The sequence below is a fragment of the Trachurus trachurus genome, assembly GCF_905171665.1.
Source record: "Trachurus trachurus genome assembly, chromosome: 21".
NCBI lineage: Eukaryota > Metazoa > Chordata > Actinopteri > Carangiformes > Carangidae > Trachurus > Trachurus trachurus.
Genome location: NC_139899.1, coordinates 754,146 through 769,323, shown reverse-complemented (window position 1 = coordinate 769,323; position 15,178 = coordinate 754,146). Strand labels below are relative to the sequence as shown.

The following is a 15,178-nucleotide window of genomic DNA, read 5'->3' as shown; positions in this document are numbered from 1 at the left end:
ACAGGAAACACAGGTTTCACACTCCAACCAGCCTCCCAGCAGCTCTACAACAACACAGCGTGGAGGAATCAGACGGAGACGGGAGCTCACCTGCATCTCATCCAGCTTTGACTGGATGTCTGGAGGGAAGTCGGCTGCCCCGCAGGTGAACGGATCAAATGGCTCAGCACCAAACAAGTCTTTCCCTGCAGACACAGACATAACAGATAAACATCACACAGGCTCGTCTCTTCAAAAGGACAGAGACTTTGTCAGATTTCTGTGCATCTTGCTGCAGAAAGCGTACATAAAAATGAGTTATCTCCTTTAACAGCTGCAGTCCTTTGTGCAGCAATCATTAACTCACTTATGTCCGGTGGCAGTGTGGTCGGCGGTGGCGGTGGGCAGCCGTTACTGGCCTGCGTGGGCACCAGCGGCGTCACGGGGGAGAAGGGAACCATGTCGAAAATATCCGTGGACTGCGGTTTCATGGAGATGCTGCCTGCCTGTATCAAAAAGTCACCGAAATAGGGGATAATTACGGGCGGATACACAAACTGTGCACTTATTTTTTTGTTGTTTTTTTTTTGCACAGAAGCAAAAAGAAGTAGCAGATAGAAAGCAGGAGATAACAAGGCTTCAGGGACGACACAAACAAAAGCACAGAGAAAGAGAAAGCAGAGGAGGGTTGTTTTTTTTACGCGAGGCCGTGGGATGCTGCATCCCTCGGGCGGTTTAGGAGGAAGGAGAGCAGGCTTGGCAGGCGGAGGAGTTAGTAGCCCGGCGGATAAGTTGGACTCCGGCGAGCTCATGGGAGTGAGTGTGACAGAGGAGATTTCCAGACAGGACAGCGACGTGAAGCTGTGACACCAGAAGAGAGAGGAGGGCCTCTGCAGCATGTACGCTTCGTTAGCCGCGTTTATGTGCAGCGGCTGAGGGGAGGAAAGAGGAAGAAGAAGAAGAAGAAGAAGAAGAAGAAGAAGAAGAAGAAGAAGAAGAAGAAGAAGAAGAAGAAGAAGAAGAAGAAGAAGAAGAAGAAAAAAAGACGGGAAGACAGAAAAAAGTGACCAGAGTGGGATAGTATTATTCAGTCTCGTGGAGGAAGAGGTGTGAGAGGTGTGTGGGTAATTGCATTTGCTTCGGGGGCTGCCACCAATGAGATGTTGAACGTATCGCTATTCCTCATCAGACCAATCAGGTGTGTAATTGCTTTGCTTTCACGCGCAGCTTTAGACCGACAGATCCTTTTTGGCCATTCTAAAGCCGAGTCTGAGGCCATGTGCTTAATCACAGAGGCAATATCAGCAAACCAAGCTGTCCTTAAGTATACTCCCCAAACTTGCTAGATTCAATTTACTCAACTTTTATAATTATTGGCTGTGTAGCGTGACTTCGTGGGGCTGCATCCTAAATGTAATATGAGATCAGTGTGATGCATTAGTTTGTCTGCAGACGATGCAATTAGAGCCAGAGAGCGAAACAAGCATCTCTAACTAGGCCTGGTGAGACTGGAAGCTTATGGAGTCTAGAGTTAGTTAACTTTCGACAACACTGATAGTGATTGTGTGACAGTTGGTTTACGTTTTAGCATATAACTCTGCTTTAATGGTCACTTTGTTGCTTAGAAATCAATGTGTTTGTATTCTGTTCCAGTCTGTGGACAGTGTCAGTGCTGTTTGTCCTTACTGGTGGCACATGAGCTATCATCAGCTGTTCTTCGAGGTCTTGAAGCTGCTTCTTCAGCTCCGAGTTTTCTGTTTCCAGTTCTTGAATCTGCAAATTGACAAGAGTGTGCAGAACTATAAACTGCAAAGTTGATATCATAACAATAGGCAATAGAAATCCAATTGAACTTATGAAGTGTCCTGATACAATCTTTGTGTTGTGAGCGACTCAGATGGTTATCATCACTGTCCTGTGAAACCAACATCGAGTTTTCATGTCCTGATCAAATTGTTTCTCATCTTTGTGATAATGTGTTCTTTCTTAGATAGATCCCAAATGGTTTATTAAGATTTAAAGGGACATTTCAACATTTTGGCAAATTCACCTATAATCCCTATAGTCTTGGGACTAGGTTCGTTACCTTCAATTGTCGGTGCAAGTTGTTTTCAGATTGGCGGGGCTGAGCAGCAAGCTCTGCACGGCACACGGTACTTTCGCCTTTCCCTCATCAAAATCATCAAATATACAATCCAACAACTCCAAAACGCTCTCATGGACAAGTTGTGACCTGCACATTCACCACGCTATGAAATAATCATGTAACATTACGAGACAGAGTTGTTTCTGAGGCAAATGCTTAGCCGGAACTACATTCCAGACACAGCTGTTCGTCAGAGTGACTTCAAAAGCACAAGTAGTTCTGAGTATTTGCTTCATGTGTAATGTAACATAATTATACATGGTTATTTCATAATGTGGTGAATGTGCAGATCACACCTTGTCCACGAGAGTGTTTTGGAGTTGTTGGGTTGTGTATTTGATGGGGGAAATGTGAAAGTACAGCGCAGCTTGCGTCTCTGCCCCGCCGATCTAAAAACAGCTTGCACCAACAATTAAAGATAACGAACCTACTTCTACAATTATAGGGATTATGGCAATAGGTGAATTTGCCAAAATGTTGAACTATCCCTTTAAAACAACTATAAAGAAACAATTAGTAATTTTTTTTCTGAATTGCATGGTATAGCATCATATTGTAAATAGTATTGAAAAACCCTGGTTACACTGCAGAAACACCATCTTCTTCACTTTGATGCAAAACAAAAAAATAAAAAAATCCCAAAACAATAAAGACAGTAGAACCATTTACACTGTTTCTTCATGATCATATCACCCACAGCCTTCCATAAACCCTTTAACACCTAATTTAACAAAGTGATTCTGACTCCAGAGTCACTTATGATCTTCCCTCAGGGCTTTCTACACAAAATGCTCTTTGTGACATTTGTCAGTACTTTTCTTCCATGTGGGAAGTCCTAACTGGGCAACGGATGAAATAATACAGCTACTGAGCTCTTGTGAACAATCTCATCACCATGACAACTGAGCAAACTCGATCCACTCTTGTAGACTGTGTCTGGAGAAGTTAGTGAGTGAACTTTGAGCTGAGATTGTGTTGAAATGTTGTGAAGACCAACAATGAGCTTTAGTGTATGTTCAAACATGTTATTTATCCTTTGGGTGAATGTTCAGTCTAATGGAGAGTTACTTGCTGTTGATGAAGAATTTTTAGGAAATAGATCAACAGACGCAAAAAAGTGACAAGAAATGGCTGCAAATTAACCTTGAAACATATCACATGCTTTTAATATACTACAGTGTGATTAGATTCATACCAATGTCTTAATAAATCACCGTCTGAACAAAGACAGTGGGATCCACTTTTTGTGCGGGCGCAGACTAATTCAATTACGGAGCGAGTCTGAGCATTATCATTGCCATTCATTATAGACATCTTTCATCAACATGGTTAATCGTCCACACTGGATGATTTAAAACAATCAATAGAAACAGACGCTGCATTCATTAATAAAAAATAAGTCAATTAAAGTTTGTGTGAGAGCAGATGAGACGTACGCGTTTCTGAAGGCTTCCAATCTGTTTCCTGGTTTCCACGTCTTTGCCTCCAGACTCCAGGAACTTCTTGTAGGCCAAGTCAAAGGCCTGACCGATGGTTAGAGTTATCTCCTCCGCCTGCAGCGTGACACAAATACATCTGTTTACCTACACGCCACTACAGCTTGAATGTATAAATCATGGTGGATTACTGTCAAAACGCAGCACCAACTCAGGGAGACGGTTGTGGAAACACGGGATCAAAATATGACATATGCAATAAGAACTGTCAAGTGTGTTTCAATAAGGAGACGGGAGAGCACTTACACATTTTTCACTGTCAAACACGTAGCAGAGGTGTTTGTTGGACTCAGAGTCCTTGCAGATGAAAGTAAATATCCTTTTATCAGTTTTATCATCGGCACAGAAGGATATCCTGTGTAACTGACAGTTGTGCTGCACATCCTGCAAAAAAGAAAAACAAGACACGTGTTTGTTATTTATTTTATTCAGAATCAGCAAAACTAGCACCGACAAAAAACTAAAATTATTCTGGACTCACTTTTGTCTTGGGATCTAGTATTTTCACACCATAGATGGAAATCTGCAGTTCCACTTTGGGAGTCTTCTGCCCCTCTGACTTCTTGATGTGCCTCTGAAACTGAAGATCGGAGAGATCACAAGCAGAAAGAACTGATTAGTTCACCCCTATAATGCCAAAGTATTTATAAGGAACAAAACACTTTTTTTTCACAGGAAACAGCTGGAAATGATGTGTAATGAGACTGAACCAAGGCAGTGAAGATGTGGACCATAAAATGCAAAACAAGACATTCTTGAGGGTAAGAAAAAAAAGAAAAAAGAAAAACCTTTGGCAGTGTGTTCATAATTAAATATCTATTAAAATCGGTTTAGTAAAATTCAATCATTAAGGTGAAATGTTAAACAGAAGATGCAAGAAGAAATCCATCCAATAGATCATTCCATCAAGCAGTGCCAAAAAAACAATTCTTTCACACTTTTGTTGCCAAGTGGCATAAACATCAACAGGACCTGGCAACCAGTCCAGGTCAATAACCAATGAAAATGTCTGTTCGGAGGGGGAGTGTGTGTGTGTGTGTCAGCTGAGGAGACACTGCAAGCGAGGATGGTTCCAGGGAGATGATAATAGCCTGTAATTATTGCCAAATTTAATATAAATCTTTAATAGATCTTTATGAAGTCTCCACTGCAGCATTCAAATCATAGAAGATTGGTGTCATAGCTGTGCTGATTCCTCAGTTTAAGAATCCCTGAAGCTGCTGAGGGACTGTGACCCGGGGAGAACATTTAGTTCTTAGTGCAGACTGGAAAGAGATTTGTAACGGGATCTTTTTTGGAAATCCACTTCAATTTTGATGTGTGAACAAAACTTCAACTTTATAATTGGATTTAAGACCTAACCCCACATTTCAGTGCTTTGTTTATTCCTTATTCTTTCTTTCTTTATATAATAAAGCAGTTATTGTTGTTGATTTATGTGATGTTTTGGTGTTTTCCTGATTCCTGATGTCTGAGTTTGTATAATAATAATATATTTTATTTGTAAGTGCTTTTACAGATGCTCAAAGACACTTTACACTTTAAAAACCATAAAATAGAGCAAAGTCAGAGTGGAATTCAGATTAAAAACAGCAATAAAACAGTACAAGTCTAAGTATATGCATGCATACAAGCACAAACCTGTACCTGACTCTTTCTTTTCAGCTTGTGAGGACAGACAATTTGTGTGTTTGTGTGTGTACACATTGTCCTACAGTAAATTGATATAATCAGCTGTCTAAGATTAAGCTCCTATGATTGGACACGGGTACTCGTCGTGGCCTGCAGATGTAAACATGAACAGAGACAGAGAGAAAACAGTGTTCATGTTTTACATGGAGTTTTATCTTTGAGGAATGAATAAGCTACCCCACAGGCATTTCTAACTTACTGTGGTACAGTATCTGACCTAAACCATGGACACATGCCTCCCTCCATGAGACATATGCGTTTTATTTTATTTCATCCCCCCCCCCCCTCCACATGATCTAAGGAAATATAATTCAGCCTGTTCCTTACTGTTAGTGTATCTGGCAGAGGTAACCACAGAGCCTTGGTCTCCAAACAGGCTTTCAAGATTAAATGTAATGTAACAATAGAGGTATGGGCTTGGGAAAACAAGCCTCCCCTGCAAGTGGCCTCACAGACTCCAGTCTTGGCAGGAGAAGACAGAGGGGAGGCCAGCAGGCAGCGAGCACAGCCACGTTACCAAGAAGCTGGGAGAAAGGCGAGATGGCCGCGCTGCAGCGGTTCCCATGCTCACAGGAGGAAGAAGAACACTGCTGGGCCAGTTTAACTTGTCCAATGCTGAAGTGTTTGTGTCTCAGATTAAGTGTCATTCATTGGGGGGGAAGTTAAACGAAGCTGTGCTCTGAATAATGAAAGAAAACCTACAGAAGGAGTACGGCTGTTTGTCAGTGCAGCCCATCATGACCCACTGAGCGCGGTCTTGGGCGTTTGCCTGGTGTGTGGCAACTTTTCAGCAGAGGAGGACTGAGCACACAGAACACTACTTGAGTAAAGTGGAGATCCTCCTGGTCAGCTATTACTCCAGTACTAGTGAAAACTGCTCCGTTGTGTATGCAACTGTGTATATTCTATATTTTTCAAATGTTAAGGCATCGTTGTATTGTGGTGAATTGTTTCCTCAAGTAAGCAAATTGTATAGGTTTGTACAGTTTCTGGTGAAAACCCTTCAGCCTCATATTTAGCTAATGTAGCATTTCCTAGGTTTTGGTTTCCCGGACGCTGCCCGGTGGGTCATGGGAACAACGCTGCCAGATCGCTAGTTGGCATCGTTTATGATCGGAACTACGACGGTATCTGATCGTCTTCGAGCCTCCGACTTTTGTTTTTGATTAATGAAAACATTCTCGGCAAATGTTTTATCTTTCGTCCGTCTTGCGCCGGTCCAAGAATTTCACAGTGCGTGTAGAGGCTCATGGGAAATGTAGTGTGAAAACACTTTGCTTTCCGAAACTCCTGGTTGTCCCTTTAAGGGTAGTGGAGTAAAAGCCATACATTTCCAAAAACAAGTAAATGTACTTTGTAACTGTCTTTCCTAATATTCCTATCTATCTTCTGCTATTGGGTTGTTCAAATCTTCAAGTGATTATTTTAAATGAGTCCTTTCAGTGCTTTTACATGGTGGTCATGTCACAATGTTATTTATTATCTTAAGCAGTTTTTATTGATATTTTATTTATTGTGTATTGGTGGTCCTTTTCTGCCCCCTGACTGTCTGTACTGATTGTACAGACACACTGTATGTTTATATGTTGTATGAGCTATGTATGTGACATGAGGTGAGCTGTTAATGAATTGCCATTATTGGGATCAATAAAGTTTTTTGAATCTGAATCTGAATTTAATCATTGAATCTTTGGCCCAAAGAAAACCAACATTTTCTTCTGGTAACATAATGGGACATGAAGCCCGGTCCCTTTTAAGCCCACCTGTTCTACCCACATGTTGTTCCCATGGTGACAAACCAACAGACACTCATCATTAAGCTCTACATTGACTTTTGTTGCCTTTCAGCTTCTTGTTTTGGTTTTACTACCTGCACCTTTAATCATCTCCAGACACAACAGGCAGCTCTTTCAGACAGTTGATGACTCCTTTCAGCAAACCTTTAGCCATTAAAACCCATGCCATTATACAATAAGTGCAGCTTTAAATCATAAATTAACATATATTTCTATACCACACTTGGCTGTAACGTAACAGTAAGAGTTTAACACAGCATTAAGAGATTATATTGTCTCATGAAATCTATTCTCTGCCCATTAAAATGCAAATTTAGGCTGCAGCTTCTAATGAGATCATCATGTTATACAAGGAACCATTAAGTGTCAAGAGCTTTCATCACGTGTCACTGAGCTCTGACATTGAATATTTAAGGAGCCGCGTTCAAGGATTTGGGCTCAGGATCTGAAGCAGCAGGTTTCAACACGGATAAATATCTGTGTTATTGAATTTCACATCAACCTGAGGTGGGTCGACCGAGCTAAGTGTTGTGCTTATCAAGCAGTTCAAAGCAGCCACACGCTGAAAAACTCCAAGGGCACCTTTCTGGAGAGCATTAAAGGGAGGGGGAGCATTTGTCACTCACTCCCCCCCACCTCCTCCCACCTTCCCTCCCTCCCTCACAAACACACTATCCTCTTAGGCATCAGTTTTAGGCAACAGTTTATAGCGAGCAGCAGCTTTACCTTCAGCTTCCTGACTGCATCCTTTACAACTTCTGTGCCTTTGGGGGCTTCAACCTCTGTGTTTCCAAGGAACTGCAGAGAGAACAAAAAAAGGTTGTACATTTATATGACAAGTAAGACAACAAAAGTGAAAGAACACAGCGCATATAAGCGAGTGTGTGGTGCATTTAAAGGGTGACAAAGAGGAGGAGGGAAGGGAAAATCAAGGAGAGGGTGAACTGTTGAATAGTCCTTTTGGTCATGAATAGCAGAGCAGATTGAACTCTGTTACATAACCACATCAATCACAGGAGACACTCCTGCAGCATCATCTGCTAATTTCTTATTTATAGTTCAAACAACATGTATCATGTTAGTCATGCTTACATCTTCCAGGGATATGAAATTGCTAATTTTATATTGTACCATTTCATCTACTTAAGGGACTAATGCATATGTTCTATCCACGTGAGGAATGTATGCAAGTCACACACACACACATACACATCAGTGCGCGGCACTTCTGCCGTTCTCCAACAGATGGAGCCATTAACCTTTGCGCCTGAACACGGTGTTTTCCATCTGGTGGGAGCAGCAGTAATTGTTCCAGTCACACGCACTGCTTCGGCGCCTCCCGAGCTTAATGTGTGGAGCCTGTTCCAATAACAGACTTCATAAACACACCGGTGTCAGCCCCTTAAAGGTTCGAGGGGGTGGGGAGGAGGGAAACAAAATAACAATGCCTCCCACTGGAACTGAGGCAAACAGTTGCAGACAGACAGGGATTGTCTGTCTGTGCGACATGGTATAAAAAAAACCTGTGTGAGGCTTTTCCACGATTTGGCTTCACTAATGCGTCCATTTCAGTTTGGAGACAAGTGGAACGGTGCTACAGTGTCTCATGTTGTAAAATAAAGCCTTTCATCTACCGCTGAACCCTCAGCGACACTTGGGATAAGGCTGTATAATGAATTGAGCAATTAGCGAGTTATTACTCATTGTGACATCAACAAAAACATGTTGTTGATACCTGAGTGCAATATGAAAAGACATAAATAATGAATGGGGTTTGTTCAACTTATGCAAATACATAATAATAGTAATAATAGACAGAAAACAGACAAGGCCTTCCACAAAAATGTCAGAGCCGCTGCACCTGTATGACAAATGTACTCCATGCGCTTATGGACGTGTCTGCGAGCGCCGCTGACAGATGCCCAGAATAGAACGGAGGAGCGCTCGTTCCTGACCAGTGCATTCTGGGATACGACTGGGGAGGTTTCAACAGGCAGGCCGAGCTCACAGCCTCATCCATCAACCGGTGCATGCAGCTGAAAAACGAAGCGACCTTGGCGCACCCAACCATCCCCCCCCTCATCATTCCCCACGGTGAGGATTCACCCTTCAGCTGTGTATTCGCAGATATATACTCATATGTATAGTATGTGGAGAGAAAACACAGGTTTCAATTGCAGCGGGTCTGAAAAGTTCGTAGAGATGGAAAAACTTTAAAAAAAAATCAACTTTCAGCTCACTGTCTATTCACAGCTCCCTCCTTTTGATCCAAAGGTTTCTGATTTTTTTTGACAAACTTTTAGAGAGGGCAGGATCTGTGTCAGGTGCAATTGGGGTGAGTTCTGGATGTGATGTGATTGCCGATGTCAGATCTCAGCAGCTCAGATATTAACCTCTTTTTCCTTTTTTTTTATTTCCCCTTCCTGTAGTCCAGAAGTCAGAATCACCTGTTGATTAAAGAGGTCGGCACGAACTCACTGACGCCGTGCTCCAAAAAGCAGCTGGCAGGCAGCTGAGTCCAACGGTCGACTGAGAAAGAGCTATTGCAGAACAAATTGGTGGCAGAGCAGCGGAACAGATGGGATGTAGATGTGGAAGACAGCGTTTTACTGTCAACATGAGGCAACATAAAGACAATTCAAGTCAAAACAGGGAAAGTGTTGTGACTTGCTGATGACAGGATAACAGATCAGAACAAATACTGCATCTGTCTATGTGTGTGTGTTTGTGTGTGTGATCAAAATGCATGGCACAAACACCAAGGTTTTTTTTTTGTCAATCGATTGAACAATACCTTGACTTCTAGTACTGATGCAGTAAAGTGAAACTAAGCTGCACATCTGATGAATAGTACCTACAGTAAAGGGGACATATTATGGAAATATCACTTTAGGTGTTTGTCTTGTCTTCCAGCCCCCAAAATGTGAGAATGGACAAAAAAAATCAGTAATTTCCAGGCTCTCTAGGTTGAAATCCATGTGGTTTTACGAGCTGTTCCCTCAGATGTCTTCCAGTTTTCGAATTTGCATAACCACGCCCCCACCTGGTACCGGTAGAAGGGGCGGGGCAAGCAGTGGTTCATTGCATTTAAAGGGACAGACACTGAAACCAGCCGTTCAGAACAAGGCTGTTTTGAGAGGATGAAAAGAGCTGTGATGTTTGATCCTTGGGGTATTTTGACCAAAGCATGACACAGACATGTCTATAAGACACCTGGGAACTATTTTAATTTGTGGAAAATGGGCATAATATGTCTCCTTTAATATTGGAGTCTTTACTAAAGATAAGAAAAATGTAACACAACCTTTGTGACCCTGGATCTTTGACAAACTCTCCTCCACTTCCTCCACATGGCTAAACTTTACTTGCTTTTTACACAACCAAAAAAATATCAACAGATTCATTCATGGCCGACCTTCAGCATGTTTCACTTTCATGGCAAAAATCTCTCTCTCATCTGAGTTAATGTTGATGTTGATGTTGGAAGTTTCATGAGGAACATTTTTTTTGTTTTGTTCTTCTGCTGATGCTGTACCAACACTTCTAACTCATCTGACATAAGACAAGAGAAGACAGGTAACATACCATAAAGTCGATTAGGCTTTCCTAACCTGAGATGAGATTCAGTAAGTACAATAAGATAGGATTCCTAAAGTTACAAAGGGTTTGCTTCAGTAATATCTATAATAACACTTAATTGGACGAAACTCCTTGAGTTTAATATTAGAGATACTCAGGAATAAAAAAAAACCCAGTTCCATTTGTGAAGGAGATCTTTTCAATCAGGGGTTTTGAGTCCTGAGGTAATGCTGAAGACCCTTGAGCTCCAAAGCCTCCCAAAGCTCTCGATTAATATGTTATTCATGTCTAATTTATTTAGTTTGCAGTTCAGTGACATTTTCGACAAGTTTTAATTAAAATAAAGCAGGAGATGTCACTTGGAATCAATAGCTTCATTTAACTCAAATAACCACTCTCTTTCTCTCTGTTGTTATAGAATCAAAGGCTTCTTTCAAAGACTTGTATAAAAAAATAACACATTATCCTATGAGTGCAAAAACATAACTGACTTATTGTCAGAAAATATAATCAGCAATTATCCTGCTCTCTGATTAATCAAGTCACAATATCATTCATTTAGAATCGCTTCAGTGGGAAGATTTTCTGTTGCTCTCAGCTTCAGATTAATGATAGTAAATTGAGTATTTTTTTGTCTGTGTGTTTCCAGACAAAACAAGCAATTTAAAGATGCCGTCTTGGGCCTTAGAAAATCATAATTACCATCATTCATTTCATGAAATTCTGCAGGCAAAACAATTCATCAAGATAAGGGGACCATTCAGTGGTGAAAACAATCATAAAGTGCAGCCCTAAAACCTTTTATTCCCAGCAGTGAGGTCTGAAAAGTGTTTATATGAATGAAATCACAGTTGAAAAGCACAGAAGCTTCACTCTCAGTCAAATGAATCCCCATGCGTAGGCTCTGGAAGGTCCAAATTGCTGGAGGAATACAGAAAATAGGACCAGGGGTTTCTCATCAGCAGCTGGAACTCCGCTCTTTAATACTCTGTCATATCACAGATCATCATTCATCTGTAGCTGCTGAGAGCCTGGAGGAAAACATCTCAGTTCAAAAAGAGCTAAATAATTCCATTGACTCAAAAAACGAGTTGAGGCGCAAAAGACTTTTATGACCCTGTTGTATCAATGGATGAAAAAATTGGAAAAGCTCTTCTTGAGGCCAGAAGACGACCCGACAATCACTCGCCGACCCAACTTTCTTTAAGTGCTTTAAACATGGAGGAGGCCGAGCACTCTCTCAGCACTTTGGCTGCCTGGCTGCCTGCAGACAAGCGGTGAACTCTCAGCAAATTTAGGCCAGACAGAAAGCCGACAATATGCAGACGACACGGAAACTCACAACACGCTTCGATTGCCGAGACGCGTCCTCTGTGGGGGAGGAAGCGGTTTGTTGGGATGGATGTGGTACTTTTTTATTTTTTATTGTAGTTTCACCCCAGGTCCGTCGTATAACATTGGTGCAGCATGGGATGTGAGCTGACAAGAGTCTGTGCCTCATGGGAGGGAGGCTCTTAGCTGAAATGAAGCAGAAAACCGGCCTGACGGGCGAAGCGCTCCCCAAGTGAGACAGTTCCTTCAAGATGTGTTTGGATTTTTCTTTTTAAAGAGTGTTTTGTAACAGTCTGTGTTTCCAGTCAATATCCAGTGTGACATTTCATTTCTGAGTTATTCTTGCATCAAGATCAGGGGCTTTGGCTGGTTTTTAACTGAAGCATGAATCACTTTACACAACCCCCCCACCCATCTGCTGACACACTCATTAAAAAATAAACAAACAAACAAGATGGCTGAAGCACGGAGAGACTTTTTTCCAAATTAAAGTTTGACAGCGATGATTCTCCCTCATCGCAGTGCAGAGGGAGAACAGCTGCTCTGGAAGATAGATAAGGGGAAATCAACTTCCTGACAGTTCACACTTAAGGTGTACTGGGAAGAAAATGAAATCTGCCTCCATTAAAAATCCAAATCAGCACGGCTGAGTGTATCAATTTGAGTCGGGCTGTGCTGGTGATGACTACATCATGCACTTATTTTGGAAAAAAAAAAAAAAAAACTTTGTGCAGCTTCAACCTGTGACAACAAATCCAAATGCAGCCAAACTCATTTGCTGAACATTGCCCCACACACACACAGTGAGCTCAATGAAAGGCCTCGTTGTCTCAGGAGAAATGCATCATGGAACACCTGAACTAAAAGGACTGGCCTGACTAAACAGAGCCAATGAATGAATGGTGGTGGAAGCCAAAAATGAAATAAAAAAAGAGAGGGATTCAATTTTTCTTTGCTTTTTTTTCTTACAATACTCTCACAGTTCCTTTCACTATAAAAGCCTCTGAACATTGTCTAACATCACAATAGCCTCCGGGCTTTGAGCCTTTCATGACAATACAGTTACAATCCTCACTACAATTACAGTCACACTTACCTTGGCATTGTAGGGTATGTAATGCTTGGCCAGTGCTTCCGGGGTGTGCATCCATGATTTATCTGAAATGACACGGCAGAGGAACAATCAGTGATGTAAGTGGCTCCATCTCACACAAATGCACAAGTGAGGATGACCTTTATACAACAATGTACAACTCTAATGTCATAGAAAAAGGTGTGTGGAATTAGGGAAGATTCTAAAGTTAAAGGGTTAAATTTATTCTGGGATATGTTTTAACTGCTCAAACTCAATGCAAAGCTCATTTTAGATGCAATTTAACTGCACTGGACCAAATACAGTGGAACTGCAACCTTGCAAAGTTGTGAATGTGTCATAATTACAGAAAAAAGTGTGAGCATGTAACTGAAACATGATGGCTTCACTTGACGGTGATGGCTGGGGGAACAAACTGACCTGGAGTCCCTTACAAGTTGTGACATCAGTGAAAGTTTATACATAAACACAAACTCTGCACACGGAGCACTGGTTGTTGAGCTAGTTACATCTAACATCTGCACAGTAGAGCCTGCACACTGGCTCTTTATAGACGACAAAGCAAAAAGACAAGTAGCCAAACATCTGTCAGCCATTTTTGAATTAGTGCTATCCTTAAGCTAGAGTTAGTAAGTGCTGCTCTGGAGCCTTTTTTGCTGGCGTTTTAGGTTTTCACAGAGCCTCAGTGTGATGCTGCCATCCTCATTATGTTGACAGAAATCTCTTCAGACACAAGCTAAATGTTTTTTTAATGGATTTGTTTTAATACAGACCTTGATTTGATTGGCGGATACTCTGTGTGGCCACTAAATATTAAATGTGGACACATGAAATATATTAAAGGGATAGTTCAACATTTGGGCAAATTGGCCCATTGCCATAATCCCTATAGTCATAGCAGTAGGTTACCTTTATTTGTCGATGCAAGCTATTTTTAGAAGGGCAGAGCAGAGCGGCGAGCTGCTCAGAGCTATGCTACAGAGGCTAATGGGATTTCTTGGTTTCCCTCATCAAACTCATCAAATACACAATCCAACAACTCCAAAACACTCTGGTGGACAAGTTGTGACCTGCACATTCACCACACTATGAGATAATAACGGAACGTTATGAGACAGAGTTGTTTTTCGAGGTAAATGCAGAGACTGCTTGCTGAAAAACTGACCCTGAAGACAACGCGCATCAGCGGTTTTGCATGAATTTACCTCGAAAACAACTCTGTCTCGCAATGTTCCATTATCATCTCATAGCATGGTGAATGTGCAGGTCACAACTTGTCCACAAGAGCGTTTTGGAGTTGTTGGATTGTGTATTTGATGAGTTTGATGAGGGAAACCAAGAAATCCCATTAGCCTCCGTAGCGTAGCTCTGAGCAGCTCACGGCTCTGCTCTGCCCTTCTAAAAATAGCTTGCATCGACAAATAAAGTAACCTACTGCTATGACTATAGGGATTATGGCAATGGGCCAATTTGCCAAAATGTTGATCTATCCCTTTAAGATATTTTAAGGGGACCTAAAAAAAAAAAGGTTTATTTGCTTCTCCATTACTGGCATAACTGGGTTAAACTGACAATTTACTGAACAAAAATGTAAAAGTGCAGTGAGAATTTCTCATTCACACCATGTCCTTGAAAACACACTCTGGGAAGCCAAAAGAAAAAAAGTAGTACTAGTCCACACATTAGCCCTCAGCACAATACAGTTAATGACTGACTCAAATAACCGCCCTGCAAACAGTCTCTGAAGATTAAACCGATCCCAAACTGAGCTGCGGTTCAGAGATCATTACAGGTCACGGCTGGCACGATCCAGAGAGTCCCATTGTGCCGTTTTCAGCATTTCTTAATCATCTATTGATTAAAGATCCTTTTCTTTCTTCATTTCCCATTCATAAATGGCTTATCGCCCCGTTAATGAATCTTGTGACAAAAGATGCATGACTGTGACCTTGGGCTACTCAATTCCTGTTGGTTGATTGTGTTAATCAAGACTTTGCAGGGTGCCAGCGATGTAAATCAACGCCAGTGTGTCCTCTGCATAAGTCTCTAATGACTTTGTTTACAT

At 41.5% G+C, this 15,178-nt stretch overlaps 1 protein-coding gene across 3 annotated transcripts in view; it reads right to left on the bottom strand.

Moving 5' to 3' along the window:
- gulp1a (GULP PTB domain containing engulfment adaptor 1a) overlaps positions 1-15,178 on the bottom strand; it is a 102,852-nt gene that overhangs the window by 5,013 nt on the left and 82,661 nt on the right. For all 3 annotated transcript variants that reach the window (XM_083997185.1, XM_083997184.1, XM_083997186.1), the window contains 8 exons: positions 13,117-13,178; positions 7,836-7,907; positions 4,103-4,201; positions 3,868-4,005; positions 3,562-3,678; positions 1,666-1,752; positions 347-485; positions 91-185 (listed from right to left, as the gene is read on the bottom strand). In XM_083997185.1, the coding sequence (XP_083853311.1) occupies positions 91-185; positions 347-485; positions 1,666-1,752; positions 3,562-3,678; positions 3,868-4,005; positions 4,103-4,201; positions 7,836-7,907; positions 13,117-13,178 (809 nt within the window). The remainder of the gene's footprint in view (positions 1-90; positions 186-346; positions 486-1,665; positions 1,753-3,561; positions 3,679-3,867; positions 4,006-4,102; positions 4,202-7,835; positions 7,908-13,116; positions 13,179-15,178) is intronic.